Source organism: Bactrocera dorsalis, chromosome 1 (genome assembly GCF_023373825.1).
Source record: "Bactrocera dorsalis isolate Fly_Bdor chromosome 1, ASM2337382v1, whole genome shotgun sequence".
Taxonomy (NCBI): Eukaryota; Metazoa; Arthropoda; class Insecta; order Diptera; family Tephritidae; genus Bactrocera; species Bactrocera dorsalis.
In genome coordinates, this window is record NC_064303.1 from 95,019,520 (window position 1) to 95,031,610 (window position 12,091).

At 40.1% G+C, this 12,091-nt stretch overlaps 2 protein-coding genes across 2 annotated transcripts; both read right to left on the reverse strand.

Moving 5' to 3' along the window:
• Nucleotides 1–470: 470 nt before the first annotated feature.
• LOC109579203 (uncharacterized) lies at nucleotides 471–8,477 on the reverse strand. Its single transcript, XM_049454423.1, has 6 exons — nucleotides 8,231–8,477; nucleotides 3,183–3,740; nucleotides 2,475–3,124; nucleotides 2,065–2,191; nucleotides 1,459–2,010; nucleotides 471–1,340 (listed from the first exon to the last, which is right to left on the reverse strand). Exons 1-6 carry the CDS (start codon nucleotides 8,334–8,336, stop codon nucleotides 685–687), a joined length of 2,649 nt encoding a protein of 882 aa, XP_049310380.1. The 5' UTR covers nucleotides 8,337–8,477; the 3' UTR covers nucleotides 471–684.
• Nucleotides 8,478–9,246: 769 nt separating this feature from the next.
• Nucleotides 9,247–11,489, reverse strand: LOC105228714 (chitinase-like protein Idgf1). Its single transcript, XM_011208654.4, has 3 exons — nucleotides 11,281–11,489; nucleotides 10,664–11,215; nucleotides 9,247–9,996 (listed from the first exon to the last, which is right to left on the reverse strand). The coding sequence occupies exons 1-3, from the start codon at nucleotides 11,393–11,395 to the stop codon at nucleotides 9,344–9,346; spliced, it is 1,320 nt and encodes a 439-aa protein (XP_011206956.2). The 5' UTR covers nucleotides 11,396–11,489; the 3' UTR covers nucleotides 9,247–9,343.
• Between the last annotated feature and the right edge of the window lie 602 nt (nucleotides 11,490–12,091).

Genomic DNA, 12,091 nt, shown 5'->3' on the forward strand with positions numbered 1-12,091 from the left:
AAATAGCGAGTTCTAGGGGTGGTTCGTCGATTGGCGAATCCGTCTTCTGTCTTGAACGACTGTTAGAAAATGTGTTGGTGGGCGTTGAACTAGCGGTTCTGAACGGTAGTAGGATGGATGAAATTCTTAACAAGCATCATACAAAGGCGGCTTCCGCCATTAGATATCGACTATCTAGGCACAGACGCATTCTCGAAAAGAAACCCATGACTGTGGGATTATTACTAGGCTAGGTAAGTAGCCGGCCTTGCATACTATCGCATCATGGCTTAAGGCAATTATAAGGGAAGTAATTTGAAGTTGGAGGGACTTATACAGTAGTCGAACAAAAATAATATGATTTTAACAGATGATTTCGAATCTCCTATTTTAATACTACAGTCTTTATCAACCTGAATTTATTCGGTACCTCATTCATAAAACCCGTATTTGAGTGGGACTATCGAGTAGTCAGACTATGAGAAAGTTCTTTAGCTGACACTGAAACTACAAGGTCAGTAATTAAACGATTTATTTTAACTCAGATAACAAGTAAATATTAACAGTTATTAAATACAATCACAAGAAAAGAATATTTAGTCAACAATTTCTATAGCACTACGATTAGGTTTCACAAAATATATATTTTCACATTTGCTTATCAAGCAACAACTTCCTTAGAAGCCTTATATTTCTCGCCAATCTCTAAAGCAATCTGTATTTGACAGCCCTCAACATGGGGAACTTGTCGCCAGTGCATTGACCACGGAAATCATCCAAAGTGATATCGAACAGCGCCACACCACCCAAATTCTTCGCCTTCACATAACCTGCCTTGCTGGCAGCCGTGTCGGGATCCTCATAGCTTACCCATACACCGTTAGCGCCATCCTCATCGGCGGTGTGGAAAGCATAAGTGCCATAACGCTTAGTGGGATCGCTAATACGACGTAGTGGGGCATCAGCACCTTTCGCATTGATATTTGAAGGATTTGGTAGACGTTGACATACTTCCAGCCAGTTTAAGAGACCTGGTGTTTTAGTTATGGGTCCGGCAGGTGCTGCACCCTCCGTGGCTGGTACTACCGGCAAACCAGTGTTACCTGAATCTTTGGTCATCTTCCAAGCGCGTCCAAAAGTAGGAATACCCACGTTGATCTTGCCGGCGGGCACACGTTGCAACAACCAATTCTCCACTTGGAAGTTAACATTATAATGAGACAGACGATTTTGATCGTAGAGTTCATAAAGTGGTGCGGAGTAATCGGCTTCCTCGGGATTACGTTCAGGTGTGAGGAAATCGAAGGCAGCCAAGTTTATCAAGTCCAAACTATCGGCTATAGCCGGCGCATCGAAGTACCCTAAGGAAATGGGAGTTTAGTAAGATAGAGAAATAAAATTACCAAAAAGCAGATTGGAAGTAAAAATTGTCTAGTTTTCATTTCGCTTTTTGCCATTTCAACTTTGTTAAATACTTACAACTCGAGTTGACATTCGGTAGCACTGTCAGCGATAACAGTAAATTGTCGGCGCGTAGTGCATTCTTCATATCCTTAATCAAGTCGGTGAGCTCTTCTTTATGTTCATTAGCCTTCTCATCGACAATGAAGTCACCAGTGAAGAACTTCTTGAAACTCTTCCACACAGCGCCGGCATCGGAGTGCACCTTCCTCGGTTTATTGCGTGGCAGTTGGAAAGCTAAATCGATGCCATCAAAGTTGTAGCTACGCAGAAAATCACGCGCCGAATCTATGAAAGCGGTTTGCTTCTGGCGACCTGCCTCCAAGAGATTAATATACTTCTCATGACCACCAGCATCGCGATCACCGCCGACGCTCAGTAGAAATTTGATATGTGGATACTTCTCTTTGAGCGCAGTGACAGTGGCAAAGTGACGGCGTTGAATATCCAGATTTTCATTGAGGCTCATTAGCTGGAAAGTTTCCGGTTTGAGGCCTACATAGCCGTAGATGACGTGTGTGCAAAACTGTAGCGCGATTTCCAAGTCAGCCGTGCTGAATTGTGCTTGACCTATGAAAGAGTTATTTAGTGGAATGTAAAATAGGTATAAATATAGCGGTAAACCTGCGCGTGTGACGCCTTTTGAATCGTAAAAGCACACTAAATTGCGTTCCAAGAAGGAAGCTGATGCCCAGTTCACAGAACCCACTATAAATGCTAAGGTTACAAGTAAAACCTTCATCTTGAACGTCTAACCGACTACAAACACGAAATGAAAATAATATTTTGCCAACTGAGCTCACTGTTTGCCCGACTAAATTTTAGTAAGCTTTCTTTCTAAGAAACTTATCAGCGCGCATACTTCAGGTTCAGCAAGATCACTGGAACATTGCGCCGCAGCGATAATACGTAAAGCAAAAACACATATTCAAAATATTATGGGTAAAAAAAATAATCATTGTTTATTGAGCGTGAAAATATACAACAAAAGCAAATTCGAAGATAATTTGTGTATAGACGAACTTAAAGTATTACAAACGAAACTTGGCAGCACGCAAAATGGGGTACTTATCACCAGTACACAGGCCACGGAAGTCATCGTAGCTCAAGTCGAACAAGCCAATACCGCCCAGATTCTTCGAGTGCACATAAGCCGCCTTATTGGCCGCGCTGTCGGGATCCTCATAGCTCACCCACATGCCGTGTTCGCCATTAGCATCTGCTGGACGGTAGGCGTACGGGCCATAACGTTTAGTGGGATCGCTAACGCGTCGCAACGGTGCATCGGCGCCCTTGAGATATGTATTTGCCGGATTCGGTAACTTACCGCACACCTCCGGCCAAGAGAGTAGGCCGGGGTTTTGACTTTGCATGCCAGCCGGTGCCGGGCCATCGGTGTCCTTAACGACAGGCGTGCCAGTCATGCCCGAATCGCTGGTTAACTTCCAGGCGCGTCCATAGGCGGCAATACCGACATTAATCTTGTTGGCCGGACACTGCTGAGCCAGCCAATAGTCTACTTGGTAATTAACATTGTAGTGTGGCAAGCGATTTTGATCGTACAGTTCGTATAGTGGCGCGCTGTAATCAGCCTCTTTTGGATTACGCTCGGGTGTGAGGAAATCGAAGGCGGCCAAAGTGACAAAGTCCAAATTGCCGACGAGTGCTGGCACATCGAAGTACCCTATAAGTTGTTTGGATTATGCAATAATTTACTAAAATCGGAATTTTCACAAACTTACACGATGAATTGACATTCGGCAATACCGTTAGCGTGAGCATCATGTTATCGGGACGCAAAGCATTGCGCACATCACGCACAAATGCGGTAAACTCTTCCTTATGCTGTTCGGATTTCTCATCTACGATGAAATCGCCCGTGAAGAGCTTCTTGAATTTCTTCCACACCATGCCGATGTCCGAGTGCACTTTACGTGGCTTATTCTTCGGAAATTGGAAGGCTAAATCCAAACCATCGAAACCATAGGAGCGCACCAACGAGTAGGCGGAGTTAATAAATGAGGTCTGTTTGACTTTTTCGCCCTCCAACAGCTCTAGATATTTGTTCGGATGCTCGGCATCGACATCCTGATCGCCACCAACGCTCAGTAATACTTTCAAGTTTGGATATTTGCGCTTCAGCGCTGTGACTTCGGAATACTGATGCTTGTAGACGTCCAAGTCTTCGTGCAGACTCTGCACCTGATAGGTGTTGGGATTGATGCCGGCATAGCCGTAAATCAAATGCGAACAGAATTGCAAGGCGATCTCAAGGTCGGGTGTGAGCAGTTTGCCAAGTCCTGGCGTTTTGGTTTGGTGTGACGAATTTTAAAAAATAAATTAATATTTATTGTTTACTTTGAAGGCGGTGCAATTGCGGTTTAGCAAAATATGGTGCGTGCATGCGTGACAAAAATACAAAACTACCATAAAACAACAACACAAAGGTGACACGTAAATGTGGCGTTGGTGTGGCATATAAATATGTACTCATACGAAACGGACCATAAAGGGAAGACAACACAATAGATGAACACAATCAACAAAAATCAACAAATTAACATGGAAAATAAACCGATTTGCATATATGTATGTATATGTAAATGTGTGTGCCGAATGGAAAAATATAAACAGAATGCAAAATAGAATAAGAAAAATACAATCCAAATCTAGCTTTGTATGAATAGTTTTAGTTTGAAGTGAATAATTTAATTCTTTTCACACAATAATGTGTTTACAAACTCATGCCGGTGAGTTACCCCACTTTGTCTCTCCTCATAGCTGTCTGTCTGACGCTTGCGTCATTAACACGTTCTAATTAATATCGCGTTGTGACTCACACCTCGGCTTGACAGTCTAATAAAATCAAGAACATAATATATCTACACTGAAGTAGTTAGTTATTATTTTTTTTTTTGTTCTAAAAGTGTGTTGTCTATTGTTGGCGGTCATTTGTATGCGACAAATTGTTTACCGGGTTTATGTTTTGTGCCCGAGCACAATTTTTCTTAACAGAATGAGAATCAGATTTTCACTAGGCACTGTGATATCATGAAACCTATCATATATATGTACCATGCAATGAAGTGTGAGCTAAGTAGGGGTCCTTTTTGAATACCCTTTTTTGGCATATCATGCGTGAGTCGTGTCAAGCTGTCACCGATTATTTCACACCTGAAACTGATCTAGGCGACATTCAACAAGACGGCCCTACTTTTCTCAGAGGGAAAACGATTGGTACGATCCACATCTCTTTGAGGTAGAGTATATAAATAAATATGTTTCAGGTACTATTCTGGTATTTATCTCAGCGAAATTCGAATGCTATTTTCCCAGTTTAAAGATTAACAAGAATCCGAAATAAAACTTAGACTTAAGTAGGACAAAAAAAGTTCTTGTTCAGAGAATAATATAAATTCGGTATATGGTACCAATCTTCTAAGAACTTTATATTTTAACAATTTTGCATAAAAAGTATTCCTATACAGCTATCCACGGAGAAATATTATTTATTATTATTTTTTCTATCCAGAAAAATAGTGCCTTTTATACGAACTCCTTGGAAACGAGAATAATCTTGCTCCATTTGCAGAAAACTTTTGAAAAAAAGTGTTGTGGAGTGATGAAACAAGAGTAAATCGAAACGAATCTGATGGTAAAATGTTTGTTCATCATCCGAAAGACCTATTCTCACCTCCCAGGAAACTCAAAACAAAAAGTAAAACATGATGGCGGTAATGTCATAGTTTGGGGGTGAGTATTCGTGGTATGAAGTGGGATCATTGGTCTAAATTTATAGTAGAATGGATCAGTATGGAAAATAAATTGAAATGACTTTGCCTAAAAAAAGATTTACGAAGAAAGATATAACAAACAAACTAAATTTGAATCCGATTAACCCAACATTCCTCAAATGCTACTGACAACCAACCAAAATTAATAATGCAAATTATAGAAAAATATGATTAAGATCGGGAGAGTCGATTCGGCGGTCTTCGCAGCACCTCGGACTGACGTACAGAACGACTTGACGAATTTTACCTCGAAAACTTAAATTGAAAGCGTACAAAATACAGCTTGTGCAAGAACTGAAACCGTTCGAACTTTCTAAGTGATGTCACATGACCCTAAGGGCTCTTCAAAAGTTCCAAGAAGATTCGACGTTTTCGAGCCAAATTTTGTTCGGCGATGAGACCCATTTCTGCCTCAATGAGTACATGAAACAAAATTTCTGCATATGGGACGAAGAGCAACCTGAAGAGATTCAAGAACTGCCAGTTGATCCAGAGAAAACAACGGTTTAGTGTGGTTTGTGGGTCGGTGGAATCATCGATCTTTATTTCTTCAATAAATGATGCAGAGGGAATGTAACCGTCAATGGCGACCGTTATCCCGCCATGATAACCGAATATTTAATGCCTGAAATTGAAGTTCGTGATCTCGCTTCTAATTTCGGTGCTGCCCGCACTCAAACCGACCCTAACAAATGTTTTGTTGTGTTTGACCGTGCAAAGTGAGGAATTTAAATTGATTCTGATTCCCGTATTTATTATCGTGTTTATTCTATTTTCTGTAGAATTGAATGCGAGCGCATTCGGCGCGGTGTGAATAAATATTAGCATAAATGATTTTGTAGTGAGTACTACATAGTATATATATATATATACTATATACATATGCATATGCTATTTTTATATTAAAATCATCAATCAGTTCATGCAAGTGTTACCAGCGAGTTCATTGGAACAGTTTGTTGAAATTATCGCTATTCTAAGTCGCGTCTATTGCTTTACAACGTGACCCCCTCTGATAAGCTATTGACCTAACTCTCTGCTATGCTCACTCTCTCTCTATATACATATATAATATATGTATGTATATATATAGATATATATACATATGAGTCTATCTGTCTTTCTATAGACAGCTGATACCAAGCATCCGCCGCGTTAAGTGATAATTTCACATGATGCTCTCGATCCAAACTTGTTTACTTACTAAGTCAGCAATAATATTGTAGATTGTATCTAAATATGTATGCCAATTATATGTTATAGTACTCACACTTTTTATTTAGTGTGATGTTTGTAAAAGTAAAAAACAAAATTATAATTTTTGTTGCTTGATTGATTGTGACTAGCTTTGAGTAGCTTACGTCGGAATCAACAAGAGGAATGCAGTCAATTACTTTGGATTAATTACTTCCTTAGAAATCTATAATTGATTTCAGGTATACAAGTAAAGTACCTACAGTTGCTTAAGTATATTTAAGTGAAAATCAAGTTATGTATATACATACATGTATACTATTATACCTTTTTTGTCAACTTAATTGATTCAATAAATAGAAACTGATCAAATTTATAAAGAAAAATAACTAGCAATAGCTGAGTAATATCAGGAGCCTTCGATTCGTAGGCAGCTTATGCGGTTATAGCCGAACAATGAACTACTACTTTACTTAGAAAATGGAGTCATGGCAGAAGAGTTCACACAAGTAAGAGACCGCCATTCAATTGGGAGTGATCAAAAACGATTCTTTTACATATGACTCAAGCAGCTCACGCTCGCGACATCCGGCCTTAGACCAAGTATCTTTTGGGTACTCAAAGAACGTCCGTTTGAAGGCGAGCCAACCTTCCCCAGGGTTGTACGCTGGGTTTGAGACGAGCGACGTAAAAAAAGGAAAGGAAACAACAGCCTCGGATAAAAGAACCCCTTTTGATGATGAAGCAGATGTAAATCGAAATGGACTCGATGATAAAACTTTTTTTCATCGTCTGAAAGGCCAAACCCTAAATCCAAGATACACCAACCAAACAGTAAAACATGATGGAGGTAATGTCATGGTGTGGAGGTGAGCTTTCGTGGTATGGAGTGGGATCGTTGGTCAAAACTGATGGTAGAATGGTTAAGTATTCCCATTTTGACATCATAAGACACACCAAGGAGCCAATGAAACTTGAGACGAGTTTTTTCATATATAACAGTAGCAGAGGCAGATCAAAACTAAGACAGATTGAAGGGTGGGCCAGGACGTTAAAGTGATGGAACGAGGATGCTGGCGAACTCAAGCAAGGGACAGAAATAATTATAGAATTAAATTGCAGCAAGCGAGGAGCCGCACCTGGTAGAGGAGCTGAGAATGATGACACTTTTAAGGCGATAAAGGACAAAACTGAATATCTATGATTTTCAATATTTTTTTTGAATACGGAAAAGTTGCAATTTGAGTGTCAACTAATTCACTGTCAGACCTCTAGTCGAACGAACGAGTTCCTGTCAACTTTAAAGTAAAAAATAATAAAATATGTTCGAATTTCAATTGAAATAAATTTGTCGTAACCAAATATATAATCATTAGTTTAAATTCCAGTGTCGACTTATGTTCGAAAGTACCTATTTCCCTTCTAAAAGACCCTGCAATTACACATTTTTACTAATCAAAATGGCTTGAAGGGAAAAAGACTGACTCAAGGTACAATAAATTCCTTCTGTTTTCAAAAATATTTATCGAATTTTAAATCAAAATATGACTTTGGTAATTTTTATACTCATTTCTTGTTTTCGAACCTCATTTTTCAAACATTAAATTCCCGTGAAACAAAAAATACTTTCAAATTATAATAAATTAGCGCTTTTACTTTCAATGGCCACACGCACAGACATACATATGTACATAGACCCATAATGAAGCGAGCAAACAAACAAACAAACAAATAAATGTCGTAAATGAGATTTATCTCGAATAGTAAATATTTGTCAGATAAACTTCCGACTGTGTACTCACCTTCGCGTATATAGCTGGCCGAGTCATAGTAACAGACGAGATTAGCGGCGCCCGTTTGGGCCACTAGCAGGCCTAAGGCCAGTGAAAGTAAGGCGAATAATTTCATCTTACAATGAATACTGGTTTACCAAGTTGTAAAAATAACTGCAGATATATTATACTATATGTAAGTAGCGCTTTTTATTGACTCGACGAAACGAACTGCACAAAACAAAAGTAAAATTGAAACTAAACTCACGGAGCTATAAATGTCACCGAGCAGCAAGTGGATTAAATGTATGCAAACGGCAACAGCTGGGCGTGTGACGATTGTGGAGAGTGTGAGCGTGTGAGCTTCACGTTAACAAAGCTCTGTTTAAGCTCGACGCATGTGAGTGCTGATGGCTTTGGAGATGGGTGGAGATGTGCGACGCAGACGAGCAAACAGCTGATCGCTTGAGCTTTTAGTGGGGCTGCAGTAGTAAATAGAGCGAATGTGTTTAACGGGCGGTACTTTTTTTGCGGGAAGTAGTTGGAGACTAATAGTTTTTTGGTTTTTGGGGACCGTGAGTTTGAGGGGTGTTTGTTGAGCTGCTTGTGGATGAGTAAGCGTTCGAAATGTTGAGCTCAGTGTAAATATTTACGATTGAATGCGTGATTCTGAATGCAAATAGATGTTCTCGAACTTGTTTGGCATGCCTGCGGCTAATATGGCTTAAACGACAGCGACAATAATGAAAACATTTTTGTATTTTTTTCCATTTTTTGTTTCGAAATTTCGTATGCAAAGTAGGATTTGCGATTTGTTGCGGTACTTAATGTATGAAATATGCGATATAATAAGTAATTGTAATAAACATGTCACATAAATACATATTTACATACATACATACATACATATGTATAGCCGTCAACAACGCATGAGTTGAGTAATCGTTGGCGCAAACAACACGTTTTCAGGGTCAAGTAAGAAGGCCTTTGGCGGCGCGAATTTTCGTATGCTTTTTTCATGTCGCTAATCAATTAAACGCTACGCAGCAATTTCTACATATTATATTTTATTACATTTTCTAAAACCACTAACAAAAATAAACACATATATGTATATGTACAACTTAGCCTAACCAAATAAACTTATAAGAAATGCTTAATCGCACGCAGTATGGGGAACTTCAGACCCGTGCACAAGCCGCGAAAGTCGTCATAGCTCAAATCGTAGAGCGCCACACCGCCCAGTCCCTTCGTGCGCACGTAGCTCGCCTTGATCGCTGCGAAGTCCGGATCGTCGTAGCTCACCCACATGCCATGTTCACCATTCTCATCCGCCGGCCGCAAGGCATAATTGCCGTAACGCTGCTCCAAATCGGTTACCTTGCGCAGGGGCGCATTCTCACCACGATAGTCGGCATTCACGTTATTCGGCATTTTTGCGCAAATCTCCGGCCAGCTCAGCAAGCCGGCTATTTGTGATTGTAGACCAGCTGGTGCGGGTCCATCGGTTTCCGCGACCACAGGTACGCCTGATAAGCCCGAATCCGGTGTTAGCTTCCATGCGCGTCCATATGTGGCAATGCCGAGATTGATTTTGGTGCCGGGACATTGATTCTTCAACCAGTAGTCGACTTGGTATTCGATATTGTAGTGTGGTAGACGATTTTGTTCCGTGAGCGGATAGATTGGTGCCGTATAATCAGCTTCATCGGGGTTGCGTGTCGGCGTAAGGAAGTCGAAGGCCAGTAGATTGATGAACTCGAAATTATTTTGGACTTTGGGCACATCGAAATACCCTGTAGATAGTAGACGTTAGTATTGAGTGGTGAAAAAGATAAATTTATTAAAGACAAACAAGCCAAAGCCATTGAAGGGATGATGAGATGAGACCACTTTCTTAACACTTTGAAGGTAAGCCAAATACAAGCTAGGAAATCGACTTTACCTTTACGAAATTTATGTGTAAAAGTTAAGTTTTCTATGTACGGTATTGATCTAAGAAGACGCTGGAGAAAATGAAAGATTGACAGTGCTCGTTTAGAAAAGGTAATGTAGTACGAAACTGCTTTAAAGATACCAGTAAACCCTCAACGTTGTTTCTAAACTTGAGAATATGAAGTCCTACATTTAGGTAAGAACACCAGCGAACGCAGAGTTGAATGAGTCCGAGCTTTGTCGGTACGGTTACGTGTTAAGTTGAGTCAGTAAAATATTGAAGTCATAATAAGATCATAGAGTTTGATACCTAAACCAGAAACTATAGCAAACAAACCAAAAACTTTTCTCTATAAAATTCAACTGAAGCTCATTATTCTTATTGGGGTTCTGAACTGTGACTTATAAATGTCATAAATAAGTAATCATCTGACTATTAAAACTCCTCTGATGACCAGACTTTCTTTACAAAAAATATGAGACCACATAAAAGCCTTCAAACCCATGATCCCTCTATAAAATACTCACAAGTCGAATTGACATTCGGCAAAACAGTCAACGCCAACGAGAGATTCGCACGCTGCAAGGCATCACGCAAATTCTTTGAAAAATCGGTAAACTGTTCCTTATGCTCACTAGCCAGCGGATCCACAACGAAATCGCCAGTGAAGAGCTTCTTAAATTTCTTCCAGTAAGAGCCTACAGTGCCATGCACTTTGCGCGGTTTGTTGCGTGGCAATTGCAAGGCCAAATCCAAGCCATCAAAACCGTTACGTTTCAGCAACGCAATAGAGCTATCAATGAAATTCTGTTGGCCCTCTTTGCCGCTCTCCAAGAGACCTAGATACTTGAGCGGATTCGCTTCGTCCACATCACGATCACCGCCAACGCTTAGAAACACCTTCATCTTCGGGTATTTCGCCTTCAGCAGCAAAATTTCGTGATAATGAAACATATCAAGATCGACATTGAGACTGTAGACCTCGTGTGTTTGCGGTTTAAGGCCAGCATAGCCGTAGATAAGGTGTGAGCAGAAGTTAAGGCCGAGTTCAAGATCCGTGGGCAGCAATTTGGCGAAACCTGTAGGCGAGGCACGAGCGTTTATTTGGGTTATATTGCTAACTATAGAAGGGGAAATGCATTACCTTGACGCAGATAACTCGCTGAATCGTAGAAACACACCAAGTTCTTATCGGCAGCTAAGGCGCTGGGCGGAATTAGCACCGCGCAGAGTAAAGCTAAAGCGTTGAGGAAACGCATACTTTATTTTGGTTATTTTTATGACAAGAATTTTTTAAAAATATGAACACTGGCGGGGAAATTTAGTAAACTTCTCAGAAGCGCTTGAAAATCGAAACTGATTGCCATTTTCGAAGTCCAACAAAACGCGGCAGTAGTTGAGCAGCGTCGTGCTGAAAGCTGAGCACGTCGCGCAAGTTGCTTATCTCATAAGTCATAGTGTTGTAGTATTTGCTGTTTGTTTATTCGAAATTATCAGGTTTTCGTTGACTTGCCCAGTGTTTCGAGGAATCAAGTACACTTAGGCAGCTTCATGTTTTTTGAAAGCTCACGTCATACGTTTGTACTTTAGCTAATTGAGTACTTGAAATTACAGATTCTTGTTCATTAACAACTTTAGCGTTGCTCATGAGCAAGTACAATTGTATACATACATGTATGTTAGTTTATATTAATTTATGTAAATATTTTGCAAAAACAAGTGCCAATCGTCACAGCTCATTTGTAAATTACAATTGATATTATTTTCATGTTTTTATGAAGTGATCTAACTCTTAATATAGTATATACGAGGGTGGTTCTATAAATACTTGGATTTACAGCTTAATCGCGCTACGTGAAGTCCTAGAGCATTTGTCCCGCTCAGCTGCTATCGTTATACCGTCCAGTTTCGGGGGCAACTGTAACTGTAATACGACCGTCAAGCGTGGATAATGG